The sequence below is a fragment of the Lytechinus pictus genome, chromosome 17, assembly GCF_037042905.1.
Source record: "Lytechinus pictus isolate F3 Inbred chromosome 17, Lp3.0, whole genome shotgun sequence".
Classification (NCBI taxonomy): domain Eukaryota; kingdom Metazoa; phylum Echinodermata; class Echinoidea; order Temnopleuroida; family Toxopneustidae; genus Lytechinus; species Lytechinus pictus.
The window spans coordinates 7,072,669-7,091,693 of NC_087261.1; the positions used below are offsets into that span (position 1 = coordinate 7,072,669).

A 19,025-nucleotide genomic window follows, 5' to 3' on the forward strand; every position below is an offset into this window, starting at 1 on the left:
ATTACAATCTCCCCTTTCATTTTAAACCAAACAAAAAAAAGTTGATTTAAAGCTGGTAATGGCTTCTTTTTCCTTTTTTTATTTTGAAAACCCACTATTTTTTTGGTTTTACTGCTCTTGAAATGTATTTGATTTTAAGCTTGTGTTCAATTAGCATGACTTGTGTAAGTACACAACTTTCAGTTACTATAATTAACAGGGAAAATATTTTATTTCTATGCACAAAATGATGCTATGCATATATTAGTTGTTTTTTTTAAGTATATCAGATATATCTATTTATTATAGATTTTTCAACCTTAACATTTCCTTTCTTATAGTAGGGAATCAGTGTGCTACATCCACAATAAAATATATAGCTAAAAATGTATTTATTTTTGTGTGTGATTATTGCGTACCATTTTTTTTTTTGGGGGGGGGGCGAGCAGAAAATGGTTGCCAAGTGAGAAAGAAAGATGGGAGATTGGATGTGCATGGGTATAAGAGAGAGAGAAGATGTGGGAGAGTTGAGTTGTGAAAGCTACATGTATAGAGTGACTAAAAAATATTATGGAGAGGAAAATTGCAGAGGAAAGTGGACAAAGAGACATTTTTGGAGGAATCACAATGAACTATAATTAAAATATTCATTCAAAAGCAAAAAGTATTTCGGAAATGCTTTACCCTCCATCATATCCAGTTTTTTGGTACAGGCAAAAAAGAAGCTTCATTTATCAATATTATGATGTTGGGATGCTTCCCCCCCCCCCTCCATTTATATTCTTTGTAATTAAAAACTGGGAATTGAAGCAGAGTTTAAAAAATACAATTTTACATTCATTTTGAGTGCAGGAAGTTTATTATGGCTTTTCAGGGTGTCATATCGTACATTTGATACATAAAGTGTTCATCAATACTTGTGTTACAATGGTATAGTGTTGAAGTAAAATCATCAAACTTGAAACAGACATATTGAACTGTTTGTGACATCACAAATCTTGTTCACATTGCCAATATGAGGATCTCCATATGATCAGTGATTTCAAAATTCAAATGCTCATGACTTTCTTATTGTTTGTCCAATTATACCCAAACTTAAATTGATCTTATTCCTTGAAAAAATTTCCTGTTTTCACGCATTAGCGCCGATATGGCAGCTCAGCTACGGCCGGGGTAATAATATACCACGTACTGTACATGTATCAAAGCGCAGTTAAGTATGATATGCAGTATATTAACATGTAACAGCGCTATATAAATCGACATATTATTTTCATACAAGTGAACTTGCTCCTTGGGTTTCGTTTTCATGAATTTGGGGTTGCGTTTGATTTTACTTTAAAATTTTGAGGAACCTGCCCCAGAGACAGTGGCCTCATATCGGCAGATTCACATGACCGTTAACATTGTCTTACATCGTCATTGTTAAAATTATCGCAGAAAACGTAAAGGACTGCTGCCGAGCCTTGATACCAAAGATCTATGGGATTCTCTTTTGAACTGACCTCATGGTACGTTTGTCAAATAACTTGCTCGAGAGACTATATGCAGTAATATGATTCCATAAATGTGTTCCATCCAAGCTTATAAATGAATATATGAAAAGATTGCCAGAAACAATGCACATGTACCTTTCAGTCAATATAATATGACCAATAAAAAGCCGACATAAATTCTTGATATTGACTTTTCTATAAATACCACTTAGAATAAAACTGAATTTCTTCAAGAATTAACAAATATTATAAGTTACAATGTGGATGGTGCACATCAATCTGAAGTTTTTGTCATAATATACACACATCATTTATAAACATTGAACACATAAATTGTGTAAATCTAAAAATAGACAAAGACTTTAAATAATTTTAGAAATTGACTCTGAAATATTGCATTTTAGATTTCAAATATTGCACATATATTTTCAAAATAAATTCAAATATAACATTTAAAAAGAAATGTTTACAAAAATGATACAGTCATGACAGGAAATCATAACAGTGCTGACTTTGAAAACAACTAATGAGAATTTTTTAGAGATAAAAAATACACAATCATTTGATAATAAAATCACAGGTTTGTTGACCTCAAGTGACCTTTGACCAAGACAACTGTTAGGCCTCTTCATTTCATATCATTTGTGGTATCTGAAAATAATCTTTTATACATGTAAGTTTCAACCAATATGATTCAATACTTTTTACATTAGTAAACAAAATATCAAATCTTGTTCAAGTTGATTGATCTGAAAAGATATTTCACCTTGACCCTGAAATTACACTTATCCAATTTCTGATACTTGTAAGGCTGTAATAACGATTACATCAATGTTTAAGATAACATTGACCAGTAATTTCAGAATCATTTTATCAAAAGTCTTAACCTCTGGTTATTTTTTTTTTACTTGATCTATCAGTTTATTGACCTCAAAGCCAGATGACCTTTGTCTTTTTCGCCTTGTGACCTGACATCATTTTCAGAGTTAGGGTGACATTTGAAAGTTATAACACTGGTAAATCTTTTTTTATATTAATACCACCAACATTGTCAAAGTTAATTGGCCCTATAAAATGACCTTTAACCTCAATCACACACCCTGAAACTCATAAAAGATTAACATTTAATTCCTTTCATGTCCAAGTTTCATGGAATAGGTGTACACCTATACATGTATATACTTTCTAAGTTATGATGACATTTCTAAAACTTCAACAGTGACTAAGATTTCAGTGTTGACCTCCTGCCGCCATCGTTGTTGGGGAAGGAGTGCCTACATGTATGCCTCACTTCTGCAATACATCCAAGACAAGAATGGAATACAAGACAGTATCAAACTTGGTGTTTGTCTTTTTATGAAATATGAGACATTGACTTTCGAAAGAAGGCAATGAACGAAACTTACATTCCTTAAATAACTTACTATATTTACATGATTTACAAATTTCAAGGTGAATTGTGCATGGATATTATAATTCATATCAAGTACAAAATATCACTGAACACATAGCCTTATTATTAGAGGCAATGACTTTACAATAAAAGTACACACACCTTGACTCTGAAGTATTGCATTTTAGAATTCCAGCTCCTCTAGCTGGTCCAGATACTGAAATATACCTTGCAAAAGTCATAAAAATGGAATTCAAGTATCAAAATTAAAGTATGTTTTTACCACATGCAGGCACACTGGTATGGACATAAATAATGTGTATACATGTATGTTAAAATTCATACACTTCTTTTGATACATGTATCTGTTTTGAACAATGTTATAACATGACACAAAATGTACCAGTGGTAAAAAAAAAATAACAACGGGCAACCTGAACTAGAGTAGAACAATATAATTGATACATGTATACGGTATAGCTACTCTTAATCTACCAGATATCACAATACTATTCATGCTGATGCTATTCAACTGAACGGAAATGATTTATTGCCTTAAGTTTAAAATTCTATACATGGGCATTTTCACGGTAACTGACATTACACGGCACAATTTTACACACCTTTCATTTGTTGTTTTAGAGATACATGTAATCATACACACAATGAAAGGTGTGTAAAATTGTGCCATGTAACGTCAGTTACCGTGAAAATGCCCATACATGTATGTAATTGGCAAGCAAAATGTTGACAATTTATATGGTTGAACATTTTGAAGGTTAAAATAATGAAAAAAAAAAGTATATACATGTACAAAGATACACCAAGAATAAACGCATTCTAAAAATGCTGTAGGCCTATATTAAAAGATCAATGGACTGGAACCTGAAATTTGTGGCTTTTAATCAATTACAGAGATACATGTATGTCTACATAATTTCATGAGTAATAAATCATTATGAAAAGTGATCAAGGATATTGAAAAATGCAAATTGAACTGATAAGCTGTGATTTACACACAATGTATACATCAAGTTCAGATTTTATTTTACATGTACAATTGTAGATCTACAATAACAGTAACTTTGTGCACTATTGCCTTCACTGGGATACATGTATGAGGGTTCCAACTGAAAAACGTCCCAACTAAAAATGTTGAGCTGACAGCGTTAATCAAGACTGGTCACATATTTTGTGGTGTTGATTCTGATTCTCAAACACCCTTAATGACCATCAGCTATCTACAGTGAAATCCGATCATAGTAAAAGTAGATTAAAATTATTTTTTGTAGCAACGTTTGTTGAGAGTTTCAGTAAATCATTCCGACTGGCTATACTTTATTAAAAACGGGCCATCGGTCTTTTACTTTGATTAACTCAGTTGCCAATGTATACAGTGTGGAATTTTAATTTTAAATGTTATACCTGTACATGTATGAATAAAATCATCCTTGAACTTTGAAAAAAAAAGATTATTAATATTCCCATACTATATCAGCAAAATCATTAATTCATTATCTTTACTTCCACTTATTCAAAACTTTTTTATCTCAATTTCCCTGAGTTGGTTTGCTCATTATTAGTCTTTAAGTGAAACAACCTCCATATCCATGTTCCCGCTCTCATCTGATGACGATTTTGTTTCCTGTCTTGTAGTGGAAATGGTTGGTATGGCGACACTCTGAAAGTAGACAATAAGAGGGGCAATTGGATAGTTATGCACGCAGACACACCTTTTGCATACATGTATCTTGTGACATTGAATGCTTATAATTATACTCTTGCGATAGGCTGGAAGACTTGGAAGACAAAATTTATTCCATTACCACCGCCGTGTTCTGTGAAATTCTGAATCTTGATCAAGCAACATGAAACCAGGGGCAGTGCCAAAGGGGGTGGGGGCAGTAGCGATCACCTCACATTAATTTTTAATAATCGACTATTAAAAAAAGGGAAGGACAGAAGAAATGTGTGATAGAAATGGGGGGGAGGGGTTTGACAAAAATAACAACACCCCTGGACTAACAGGGTTAATCAATGAAAGAAAAATTGAGCAGGTGGGATAGAGAATTGGATAAAACCACACCTCTATCACCCACCTTGGATAGAGACAGTGTCTTTGAAATAATAAAAAGAAAAGATATTTCATACTTTGTTTTCAGTTTGCGATGCCTCGGTGGTACCAACAGGATAAATGATGTGACGTCTCATCCTCCTCCTCACTCCAACATACACCTGTAGTGAAAAAATATATATATATATATATAAATATAAAAAGAAAATAATAAATGAATTAATAAAAAAATAAAAAATGAATAAAATCAATCAATCAAGCAAGCAATAAAAATATTCTAACAAAAAAAGTCAAGAATTTAATTTCTTTTCAACAATATCACACTTTCACTGCCTACCTGACTTTCTCTCAGAAGCAATTTCTTTTATACAAATTTATGGTTATGGCTCATCTTTAGTGTACATGTACATGTAGGTGGGTGTTAAGATTGAAATCCATGTAAGAGAAGAGAGATGCAGAGAAAGCTTACACAGACCAAAACTGGGGCCCGTTTCATAAAGAGTTGCAACTGCTGTAACTTTTCCATTATGGCAACTACCGTGGAAACCTTGATTCTGATTGGCTGCTGAGCCTTGTTTCCACGGTAGCTGACATTATGGCAAAGTTACAACAGTTGTAACTCTTTATGAAACGGGCCCCTGATGAAAATCAGTAAGATAAAGAAGATCTTAATCATTCAGGAAAAAATATATATTGAAATGCTGAAAAAAATTCTTTCTGAATAAAAGCAAAAGGATGACAGTGTGATGTACCATGTTAGAGTAAATTCTGAATGAATGTATGAATACACATACTTGTTCATGTTTGAACGAAAAAAATGGAATTTGAAATGATGTAACTATACAAAAACATGCAGGCACTTATGAGGCAGGCACAGAAGGGGCGAGATTGGAGTGATGACCTCCCCCCCCCCCTTTTTTTTTGGGGGGGGGAGCTATTCACTTTTTGTCTGGAGACCCTAAAACGCCCTTGATCTTTTAGTGCACCCCCTTTAAATAAATCCTTGATCTGTGGTTGTGTTGGGGTATTAACTCTTACCTCTTCATTCAACAACACCTGGAATATGAAGAGCAACACTCCCTGGAAAAAAAGGTGAAATACAAACAAATATAAGTAATTATTTAGCAAGCTATAATGATCATCTTTCACCACACCTTGGGTTGAATTGGAGAGGGATAAATGTGTTTGGCTTTCCAGTCAGTTCCATGACATTTGCTCCTGCGACAATTGCTCCGGTGGGAAATCTGCACCCAAACATAAAACCTAACCTCCAAAACAAAATAAACCCTAGTCTTATCTTTACATTATTATGCACCAAAAACTCTTTTACAATACTAATGCTTACCCTATGCACTCTATTTTCAGACCGGAGCTAATGTCGCAGGAGGAAATGTCGTGTCACCTTATATTTATTTCCAAGTAAGGTTACACGAGATCTTGCAACTCTTTGTAAGACGGTACCCTATAGAAGAACGGATTGACTATCAGAAACAGGCCAACATGAATTCTTCTTAAAACTTGTTAAGATGTATACCAGTAGCTGTATATTGTTTATAATTCTGTATAATTACACATACACCTAAATTGTTTATATTAATGTATTCTTATCGTGAAAAAAAAACGCCCAGCCAACCATCAACATCATCATCCTCATCATCACTAACAGATACGATCATTATGTGCATCATGATAACCTTCATCATTCAAAACATTACCATGTACAATCATCAATGCCGTCGTTACCCTCATCATCTTTAGCATGTCTAGCATTACCACCATCATCACCATCACTGCCAAAATCATCTCTGCCATCTATAAGTTTACTTACCTGAGATGAGTTGAGGATGGTAAAGCTGTACTCCAAAGAGATATGAACCCTAACGAACAATCCCAAAGCCCAGGTGATGCCAAGGATAGGACAGAGGACACTCACTGCTCGAAGAGTGGACCTAGTTAGATTGGAAGGGAGGGAGAGAAGGAAGGGAGGGGAGGGGCAAATAGAGAAAGAGTGGGGGGGTAAATGAACGGTTCCATGACATTTGCTCCGGCGACAATTGCTCCGACGGAAAATCTTCACGTTAAACCACACATAAAACCTAACCTTCAAAATTAATAAACCCTAATCCTTATTATTTACATTATCCTGAACCAAAAACTCTACCACAATCCTAACTCTAACCCTATATATTGAGACCAGAGCAAATGTAGCAGGAGCAAATGTCGTGTCACCAAATGAACACATTTGTATAGATTTCCTCACACGGAGTGATACTTATGTGGCATTGAAAGAAACTAACATTCAATTGCAAATCAAGCATAAGCCCGAACTTAAAGGACAAGTCCACCCCCCAAAAAAGTCAACAAGCATAACACTGAAAATTTCATCAAGATCAGATGTAAAATAACAAAGTTATGACATTTTGAAGTTTCGCTTAATTTCACAAAATGGTTATGTCTACATCCTGGTCAGTATGCAAATGAGGTGACTGATGATGTCATCCACTCACGATTTCTTTTGTATTTTATTATGTGAAATATGAAATATTCCAATTTTTTACTCATTGTCAAATGAAACAACGATTAATTCCTCCCTGAACATGTGGAATTAGCATTGCTTCATACTATATGGTTCAGTAAAATTGGTGCTCATTGTCAAATCTGTAAAATATGAAATATTGTATAATTCAAACAATAAAAAAAAAGAAATAGTGAGTGAGGGACATCATCGACTGTCTCATTTGCATGCCACTGAGTTGTGCATATCACTGTTTTGTGAAAAATAAGCAAAATTTTTAAAATGTCATAACTTTGTTACTTTACATCCGATTTTGATGAAATTTTCAGTGTCACGCTTGCTTGATTTTTCTCCTTTTTATTCGAATTAACTTTATGTTGGGGCGGAATTGTCCTTTAAGACATACATGTACTAGGGTGTTGCAACAAAATTCATTAGTAATTGAACACAAATCAACTACAAAATGTGCACTTCATCAAAGATTTTACACTTGATTTGGGGACATACGCCTAAATTGGAATTTCTTGCAACGCCCCATGAGAGTAATTGGTGGTTATTTGAATACCTGAACTGATCTTGGGGCATAGTTGCAATCAAACTTCAATCCATAAATCAAACTTATCTTAATCTTGGCCAATCAGCAGCAGGCATTGTGATTTGCATTTGATTTTAGTAAGGAATGTGACATTTTCTACAACAAGCACCTTTACTATTACCCCAGCTTTTATAACAATACCAAAAGCCTCATGTGTTTTTTTATCACTTTTTAATGATTTTTTACAGCATTAACAAAACAATATGTCCCTCTTCTAAGATTTTTAAAATGTTTGTTCTAAAATGTTTTTTTAATGTTTAACAAAAAACACAATACATATTAAATCAAATTCTGATAAGAAAAATAATAAAACATCTTTTTTTAGCTTTGAAACTTATGAATGAAAAGGAAATATGATAAACTTTTTGATAACTATAAAATCCATTTTCAACCAGGCTATACATGTATGTATAATTAATTGTAACATTAATGTTTTTCTAGTATGATTCAATTCTGAAAGTTACTTTAGAAATACCAATAACCATCATCACTGTTTATCATTATTGCTAATTTGGTTTGTTCTTAACAATTTTGTGATTCTATCCTGTTCATGATCACGTTTTCTTTTATGAAGAATAATTTCGTAACTTGCCAGGTGAAACAGAACACTTGTATAACAATACATGTACATGTACTTGCAAAGACGAAACAAACTGTCCTACATCTGCATTCTTGATATGCTTTGGAAATGTATTCGATTACAATATATCCTTACCTTATCTTGCCTTTCTCTGATTTGTTCTTGAATGCTTTCACGGATGTGAAACGAGAAATCGTATAAAAGAATATCCCCAAGTTGACCTGAAAAAATAATGAAAAAAAAAAGATAAATACATTTTTAATACACAATATTTTTGTTGCTGGATAACAATTTTCTGATTGTTATCCCCCCCCCCCCTCCAAAAAACCACCCAACTAACTGTCCAGCCAAGGAGCATGCATAAGAGACTTTTCCGCCCTTATAAGTACCATGATCATTAAATTCAGACAAGGGGTTGCAGGGCCATGACGTATTTGATTCATCTTTTTATGATTATAAAAAGGGTATTTTCAGGAATGTGCATAAAAATGAATGAAAAATATTAATTTTAATAAACTGCCACAAAACACTGCTTACATGTATTTATCTTTCTCATTATTACAAATTGTCTAAAAAATTCTGGAAAGTTTGGAGTCATAAAAACATATCATAGTTACTAACAATAAAACACATACAAATTTATGGGAAAACAATCAATTAGAAAAATGAAGGTTTGGCATCCCTGCTGAAAAATCTGGTCTGAAGAGCCGAATTACGTCTCGTTACATGTACATGTGAGACAGGCATTATACAATGGATTAGTAAAAAAAAATTGTGGTATGGTACCATAGATGGTTTATGGGCTACAATTTTTATGTTTGAATTATGTACGACCGTCGTTCGATTTCTTGTGTTTGGCATCATATAGGACCAAAGACAAAGCCATGCAGAGGCTGTTTGGAAATGAAAAATAAAAAGGAAAATGAAAATCCCTATTTTATTCTTCACAATAGTCATAGAATGAAATATTCAGAAAATCTGTTTTGACCAATTGATATTCTTTAAATCCGGGGGGGGGGGGGGGGCAGTCAAATATATTGCTGTACACACGCATGACCCAAAAAACGTGTTTAAAGGGGTGTTTTTTCAGTTTTGGACGCGGTCCGCGCATGGACTCGTTAAGGTCATAAAAAACACAGATTTTCAATAAAAAGGGTGGTTTTGAAAGACTGGTCAACAATGGTCAATCGAGGGGTCAAACGTATTTAGGGTATGTTATTTTGCACACAGAGAAAAACTTGTTTAGGGGGTGTTTTGAAATTCCTTGGTCTCGCGTGTGTACAGCAATATATTTGACTGCCCCCCCCCCCCCCGGGCTTGAATCATTGAAACGCAAAACAGGGTAGCAGCAAATCCCATCTTTGAACGTTTTTGAACTCCCGACCTCCCGGTTGTGAGACGGACGCTCTACCAACTGAGCCAACATACCACATCTCACAATGTCCTTGTGCTGATAGTACGATGCTAGTACAATATTCCATTCCTTTGCACTGATTGTACAATATCCATACATTGTACAACTTAGCCAAATGGTTCATGGTTTCAATAACTTACCATAAGTATGCCAAGCACTGGGCCAATGAAAGCATACGCTCCACCCCGAACAGTCGCAAGCCAACAGCTACAGGCATATGAGTATAAGAAGAAAAACAAAATAATGAGACAAAATGTCAAGGTTGATAATGATATACAAACACTAGGTCTCTGCCGAACTTCGTTCAGACAAGACAAAAAGGTGATTAGAATGTAGTATTTGTTGTTTGTGTTTGAATTCATAAACAAATTTATAAAAAAATGTTTAATTAACGCCTTCCAAAGAGTTCTACATGTATATTTTCAAAATTCGTCATTTTAACATATCCACAATTTTCAAAACAAAAACGTGAATGAATAGGTTACATATACAGAACTCCTTTAACATGCACAAACATGCAAATAGTTGCACTGACTTAACCCTAAAAGGACGGGGGGAGGGGGGCATGATGCCCCCCCTCGATGCTTCACGCGACATTTCCCAAACGAAAAGAGATAATGCTGCAAAATTTTATGACTTTTTTCTTTGAAGTCTTGCTTAATTTTTTACACCAAATTCACGACATACAGGTAGAGCATCATTACCCCACGTGACTTTTTAAGAGGCGATGTCATGCTGAAAATGGCTCATTTTTATACTTTGTGTACTAAGTGTATGGGAGAAGAAATTCATAAAAGGGTGATTATTTTTCATTCTAATTGGTCTGCTTAATTAATTAAGGGTTTAATTTAGTTGTTAAATGTCTGTAACAATTTCCATTGAAAAAAACAATGAAATACAAAAGATGAAAAAACAGAGAAATACATATAAAATAAAAAATAACAAACAAAAACATACATGTAAGTTAAAAAATTCACTTTTGCAATTTTTATTCAATTACATTGTAGATTAAAAGATGACACCTGGACAAAAAAAAGAAGAAAATTTGAAGTGAAATTGGGTGTTAAATATGCAAATAATGTTTTTCATGAATAAATTTGCACATTTTTTGGTACTAGTTTGTATTTTATGTGGAAAGAATGTGCGTGCCAAATTTCGGCCCGATCGTGCGAACGGCAACCGAGATCAGAAGGGGGGCCATTTTGCCCCCCCCCCGGCCTCAATACATCTCAAATAGCCCAGTCCTTTTAGGGTTAATACACAATTGATAAATTGCCACAGCCAAAGTCATTTTGACAAGAAAAAAAGAAGAAGATTTGAGAAGAATAAATGTATCACAACTTTAATTAGTTACATGCAAATGAAAAGGAAAAAAAAAATTAGTGTTCATAAAGGTCATTCCCCCTCTCCAATCTGGTGAGAAAACACATATACCCCCCATCTCCCTGGCGATTCATGCATGTGTTTGGTACTCACTAGCTTCCATCTAGGTAAAGTCGGTAGTCAACTGCTGAAGTAATCCCAACGATAGCTGATGGAATACCTGGTAACAGATTTCAAAGCAACAGAGTTTCATGTATATGTATATTCAATTAAAATGCAAGGGACAGATCCTAATAGACAAATCTCAACAAATATTAGAACATGTAAATAATGTACTTTCCCTGTTTGATTTTAAAACTACTTTTCACCTGGGTCTTGTTTCACAAATAACAAAATGCTCATTTACTATAACAAGTTTGCTACCAGCCAATCAGATTGAACAATTTGGGAATTTTGGTAGCTTCAACTGTTATTGCAAACTTGATATTATAACAGGTTTTATGATTCACTTTGCACCAATCAAACAGACTTTGTTATGAAATCAGTGTTTACTGCAACAACTTTCATTTATCTTTAACTGCGACTCACACTTAAATCTTTGTAACCCCCCCCCCCCCCACCAGGTGGATGTTCTATTTTAATGTTTGCAAAATTACCAAGTTTCTTTACACACGACTGCTACCTGTTCTTCGGTGCTATAAAAGTAAGCTACATGTACATAGGGATACATGAAACACAAGAAATGGTCACCACTCTTGCATAAAGTCATTAAAGTTAGTTATTCACAAGCAGATTTATGGAACATCAGTTTGGCTTTATACTCCTTTATCTCCTCAGAAGCGGATCTAGAGGGGGGGACCATTTTTTTAATCTTATCTTTTTTTTTTAACTTGTAATTTTATTAGATGCAAGAAAACGCCATTTTCACACAGAGATTTTCAAAAATTTTCCCTACTGTGGGAGGGGGGACACCCCCCTCCCACCTCGCTCGCTCCGCTCGCTTGGACTCGGTCGCTACGCTCCCTCGCATACCACCCCAACCCCCCCCTTTATAAAAAGCTGGATCCGCCCCTGCTCCTTTATACTATAGTTTTGTAATATACGTATTGAAACTAAGTTACGGGGGCTTGCCTCCCATACAAGCTTTGCTTTTCTTGGCAAGCCCCTCCATACTGTTTTATATAGTTATTATAGTCAAATCTACTTTAGTTTGCATTAGTTCTCATTGTTTATACCTTATTCCGATTGATGTTGTACTTTAAATTTGACTATGTATTGTTTGATTTTGTTGTGCTTTGTGAACGGAAAATGAACAAATCTAAATCAAAATCTTACCCCATCCTATCACAGAGTACTGCCATCTCTTAACCTGAACATTAGTAAGACGCCGGATACCAAGCTGTAACATGATGTAGATCCCTTGATTCAGCATCCACGCAAAGACAGCCAAGAACAGCAGATGGGTTGCCCCTGCGACGATCCCACAAAGCACCTTGAAAAAAAAGAGAATTTTAAAATAAATTATGACAGGTGTAATCTTCTAAATTTTAAAGGAAGGAAGAGGATAGAAGATGAGAAAGAAAAGTTTGGGGCTGTTAGGTGTAGTGTGAGATGTTCGTTAATCAGGGTTCCCAGCTTTTCAAGATAACAAAATTCCGTGATTTTTCCCTCATTTGAGGCATTTTTCCCTGATTTGAGGTATTTTTTTAATCAATTTCCCTGATTTTTCCCTGACTGGAAAAAAGTAAAATTATTTTTCTTGATTTCCCTGATGGGCTGGGAACCCTGTTGTTACAGAAATCACAGCACTCGAATCATATAGAAAAAAATAATATAGGATTTGTATAGCAAACGTATCCACCTTGCTACGTGCTCAAGGCACTCATATATTACCCCAGCTAAGCTGGTCTACCGATTCCGGTGGTACAGCTTTTTCAGGAATTACTTCCTGCCGGTACCCATTTACCTCACCTGGGTTGAGTGCAGCACAATGTGGGTAAATTTCTTGCTGAAGGAAAACCCGCCATGGCTTGGAATTGAACACATGCCTTTCAGATTGAAAAACCAGAGTCTTAACCACTAGACCACGACGACCCCTCATATGAAAACTGTTAATGTTAAAATCCTCTACCTCAGCAGCACATGTCCCTAATTTGTGCGTATTAAAGAAATGGTTTAAATAAGAACGGCAACTCTCAAAAGGCTGGTACATTTGATACAAAATATTTGTGTGAAGTCTTGAAGAAATATAACAAAGTGATATGCATTAAATATGATTTTTAGTGGGATTGAGGAAGTTTCTTATCTTGGTAATTCCATAACTTAGCAGCCCCCTCCCCCAATATATAAATAGATGCTGTAATAATTCTCTCACAAGGATACGATTTTCCCAGGCCTTACGGTGTTATGGTATTTAAAACAAGACTTACTGTAATCCTTTTTGCCTGAACTACTCCAGCAGCAAACAGCCCTTGGGCCAAAATCATGGCAATGCATTGGTTTTTCATCAGGAACAAACGGGTTGTCTGGATCCTAAGAAGAAGATCAAGAAAGATGATGAGATATCATTGGTTTCCAAAGATGTACATGTATGTCACCTTTTGAATTCAGCTTTGACTATCTGTTTTCATTCAATTGTTACAGACATTTAACACCCTGAACAACTCTCGTTATTACTATTGACCTACTCGTCTTTCAGGAAATTTAAACAAATATAAACCTTTTTAAAGGACCAATTTCATCCTTGTCTAAAAGACGAGAGGAAAAATAAAAGATACTGTCCAGGCCAGCCAATACTCTTAACTCTTTGCCCGCTTTATTCGACAAGAGTCACATACAGCTGGCTGCCAAGTTCGACTCAAGTTACATTCTATTTAAAATACACACAGAGTGTAAAAGTCTATTGTTCATACACACATACAATAGTGATGTGAGCATTGCATTGTACTATGTACATGTACACACAAAGGTTTTCTTTGCAAGAAACCAATCAAAACATATTGTGAGCTGAATTAGCATAGTACATGTACATACAAAACCCTTTTTCAGGTTGCACCTTGACATTAATGTGGCGCTGGAGTGATTCTGTTTGTGGCAGGCAAAGAGTTAACACTACTTACATCGCCATTACTTCACCCAGATTATGTAACTACATATACATGTATCATATCCATGGATCAACTTGTTGTGTGGGAAATGGATTCATGGGAGATGCACAAAGATGTAGAGTGACCCCGAGACTCGCAAGAAATTTTGTGTCAGAAAAAATGTGAGAAAGAACCAGGAGAGATGGTGGAATATACATGTAGTAACAGATGTGTGACAAGCTGGAAAGGGTGAAAGGATTTTCATACCTGGGGGATAGGGTGAGTTTGAGTGGAGGGAAGCCGTGGCAGCAAGGGCAAGATTTAGATGGGTGAAGTTTACTTAGGGAATGTGGAGAGTTGTTATATGAGAAAATGTTTCCTCTGAAGTTGAAATGATTAATTTGTGGGAGTTGCATGATATCGGCGATAATGTGTACTGTACAGAAGGAAAACTTGGTGTTGAGTGCAAATGAGATGGGGATATTGAGAAGGATTGAGAGAGCAATGGAGTAAATGATGTCTGGTATGAAGCTGATGGAAAGGAAGATGGAGATGTTGGATCAGGAATGTGGTGTGGAGTTAAGTTGATGAGGGATGTTGACCATGTTTTAGAAGGGGGCTTGATGAGTTTGTGGTGGTTGGTCACAGGGGAAGGGGGCAGATGAAGAAGACATAAAAGAAGTGGTGGAGGAGAGTAGGAGGGTCGGGATGAGGGAGGAAGGTGCACTCAATAGACTTAGAGTAGAGGGAGGGAGGGGTGAGGGTGGTTTCTATTAGCGTGAGGTGAATTTGGCCACCATCATAGTCGGGGACTTAACAAAATGTAAAACCTGGATTACTAAATAAATACAACTGAAAAAAATGGGATCCAATATTCATCATCATCATCATCATCATAAGTCGGCATACAAAATGGGCATGGGCGTTGCAAAATTCCATTATCAATATTATTTTCTACATGCACCATCAATACATGTACATTCATAAAACAAATGATATCCTTAAAGGGATGGTCCAGGATGAAAATATTTATATCTACACTTGTAAATAAATAGAGTAAAATTCACAGAGCAAAATGCTGAAAATTTCATCAAAATCGGTTAAAAAATAACGAAGTTATTGAATTATAAAGTTTATCAATATTTTGTGAAAACAGTTATATGCACATCGTCATGAATATTCATTAGGTGGGCTGATGATGTCACATCCCCACTTTCCTTTTTCTAATGTTATTACATGAAATCATAAATGTTTCATTTTCTCATACATGTGTAAATGATGTGTCTCCATTATGATGAAATAAGTTGCGGCAATAAATAACTAATGCACTTGATCAGTTGTCAATCCAATTGTTTTAGTTTTTGGTAGAAAAATGTTGAATAAACCTAATTTCATGTAATAAAATACAAAAGAACAAGTGGGGATATGACATCATCAGCCCACCTAATGAATATTCATAAAGACATGCCTAGAAGTGTTTCACCGGAATAATGCAAATCTTTAAAATTCAATAACTTCGTTATTTGTTATCCGATTTTGATCAAATTTTCAGCATTGTGCTTTGTGACTTTTACTCCATTTATTGAGATATAAATATCTCCAGCCTGGACCATCCCTTTAATAATAAACTTACTTGGAGATGAAGAAGGCAATCAGAGACAGTACAAGGGAAATAATAGAGAATGTCAGACCTGCATAGGTCGCTATCGACAGGATGAATGAATGTTTGCTAGAAGCTACTGTCGCCTGAAAGATAAGGGAAAATGCAATGTTTTAAGAACATTTGTTATACATGTATCTCTATTATACTTCTTACCAGACTACATCGTCCGCACTATCATTAGAGGAAAACTGCCTCCTTTAGGGAGTAAACATGATATCTACCCATAAAATGTATATGAGATACCCTAGTAATACAGATAGTGAGATCTGAACTTTTAGATCCAGCCAAATAATACATTGACTTCATGGTTGCTACATGTAATTCTAAAGATATTCATATAGCAATATATCACATATATTGGGCCAAGTTGATCCAACTCATACATGTATCAAATTCGATCAAACCGGTCAAGGCATACAGTATCACAGATTTCTATTTCTAAGGTAGCGTCTCAATTTTCCCTTATGCACCGCAAGTTCTATGTCCGTGTTGATGTTGCGAAAAATCACTAATGACTCAATTATAACGACCCGTCCCACCCCTATCCGTAATTATATGCTGCAGATGCTAATACTTACATGTACATCAATATTCGTTAGCATAAGAATGGCAAAACTAGTCAGGTGATTACAGGTGCACGTGATGACATCATAATACGCCCCCTCAGCAACGTTCTTCCGGCTGCAACCTCTCAGGGACCAGGTGGATCCAGACCCCTCACTTCAAGGAATACATGGAAGTAAACATAAATATGAATATTTTCTCTTATAATGGTAATAATAATGATAGTAATAAGAAAGAGCTTCTATATTGTGCAGCTACATATGTTCTACTGCACAAATCAAAGTGTTTTAGTAAAATCACTGTTCACCTGAAACTAATCAGAATTAATGCAGTGACAAATAACCTGCATTAAAATAAAACAGAAAGTACAATGTATGTGTGCCAGATCATCTTTACATGTATATCATCCGCTTATGTTTTTCTGTAAAATTCAGTGTATTTCCGTGATCCACAGAATTTCGGATTGCTGAGGTCTCTCATTTTTGGTAATAGAGAGTTTTCACAATCACTAGGCGGCCGATCCCTATAACGTACCAATTTCCTGTGAAAATGCAAGTTGAAGAGCAATGAGGAGCTGAAAGTCTTTTGTCAAAAGTTGGTGGACCGTAACAGCATCTCTTGACTCTGGACGACATAGTGCAATTGTTCGTCCGGTGCAAATCTTCGGACGATCTGCTGTCCCAGTCCACCGACTTTCGACAAAAACCTCTCAGCTCTCCATTGTGGTTTGTCTCGCATTTTCAAAGGTATTGGTGCGTTGTAAAGAGCAGCTGCATCGTGATTGTGAAAACTCTCTAATTTTTGTTTGAGTGTTGGCTGTTGTGATCTGTCCATTTAGTTTGGAAACTTTGAAATTCTATCTCTTCTGTATTTTCTGACACTTGGACACATTGGATGAAGAAAGAAAAATTCCCATATATGCCCTTCTTGCCATTAAATAGCTAAAAGGGGTCTACTTGTGTTCTGCCCTTTTATCCCATCTTTATAGCAAATGACGATTTGAAATGCAAAAAATTTCAGATCTGTTGGTAATGTGAGGTTCAAAGTGTCATTGAAATCTTAATGGTTAAGGGGGTAATAGACATTAGTTCATATGAGGGGGGGGGGGTTGGTCCAGATGTAAATCTATAAATTATATTACAGCAGGTGATATTAAGTAGTTAACAGTCCTTGAAATATTAAATGTTAAGGATTAAAGATAAATTCCAGTTGTGGGGACGATCTCTTTTTACAGAATTTAATATAATGATCACCAAAGTGTCTGTTTGTATGAATAAAAAATATGTGCCAAAGGATTCTGGAAGAAATTGTGTAATTGCTGAGAAATAAGCAAAATAAGCGCGGATTCTGTCACTTCCGTCGGGTCTTTATTCCAGCAATAATAATACACTGTCCCACGTGTGCCTATCTGTGTTGGCGATCTTCAGTGTGATCGTTTTTTAGCTTACTATTATGATTTCACAAATTTCAGTTTATGTAGCTGTACCAGATCTACATGTAGATCCACGATGATATAGTAATACTTAAAGGGATGGTCCGGGCTGAAAGTATTTATATTTTAAAACATAGAGTAGAATTCACTGAGCAAAATGCCGAAAATTTCATCAAAATCGGATAACAAATAGAAAAGTTATTGAAGTTTAAAGTTGAGCAATATTTTGTGAAAACAGTCGTCATGAATATTCATTAGGTGGGCTGATGATGTCACATCTCCACTTTCCGTTTTCTTATGTTATTACATAAAATCATATTTTTTTCATGATTTCATACTTGTGTGAATAATATGTCTCCCTTATAATGAAATAAGTTGCAGCAATAAATATCTAATGCACTAAATCAGCTGTCATTCCAATTTTTCTACTTCTTGGAGGAAAAAATTTGAATAAACCTCATTTCATATAATAAAATACAAAAGACCAAGTGGAGATGTGACATCATCAGCCCGCCTAATGAATATTCATGACGACTGTTTTCCCCAAATATTGCTAAAATTTAAAATTCAATAACTTTGTTATTTGTTATCCGATTTTGATGAAATTTTTGGCATTTCGCTCAATGAATTCTACTCTATTTATTAAGCTATAAATACTTTCAGCCCGGACCATCCCTTTAACCTTGGTTTTACAGACTCACGAAATCAGTATTTTACTGCAACTACTGTCATTTAGCTTTAAGTTCATATGGGGGGGGGGGTCCAGATGTACATGTAGGCCTATACATTATATTACAGCAGGTGATAAGTACCGGTACATGTAGTTACATGTACCACAATATGCAAGGCATACTACATGTAGCTCTTTTGACCTATTTTCTGTGTATTTCAATTTTAAAAAAGACACTGTA

The 19,025-nt window shown here is 35.2% G+C and overlaps 1 protein-coding gene across 1 annotated transcript in view; it reads right to left on the bottom strand.

Annotated features, from left to right (window-relative positions):
* Positions 1–815: 815 nt before the first annotated feature.
* Positions 816–19,025, bottom strand: part of LOC129280415 (uncharacterized) — a 49,598-nt gene continuing 31,388 nt past the window's right edge. The window contains exons 14-24 of the mRNA XM_064112055.1: positions 16,697–16,838; positions 16,089–16,201; positions 13,799–13,901; positions 12,705–12,861; positions 11,523–11,589; positions 10,187–10,253; positions 8,768–8,853; positions 6,771–6,891; positions 5,981–6,022; positions 5,020–5,103; positions 816–4,549 (exon numbers count right to left, since the gene is read on the bottom strand). Of these exons, the coding sequence (XP_063968125.1) occupies positions 4,448–4,549; positions 5,020–5,103; positions 5,981–6,022; positions 6,771–6,891; positions 8,768–8,853; positions 10,187–10,253; positions 11,523–11,589; positions 12,705–12,861; positions 13,799–13,901; positions 16,089–16,201; positions 16,697–16,838 (1,084 nt within the window). The 3' untranslated portion in view covers positions 816–4,447. The remainder of the gene's footprint in view (positions 4,550–5,019; positions 5,104–5,980; positions 6,023–6,770; positions 6,892–8,767; positions 8,854–10,186; positions 10,254–11,522; positions 11,590–12,704; positions 12,862–13,798; positions 13,902–16,088; positions 16,202–16,696; positions 16,839–19,025) is intronic.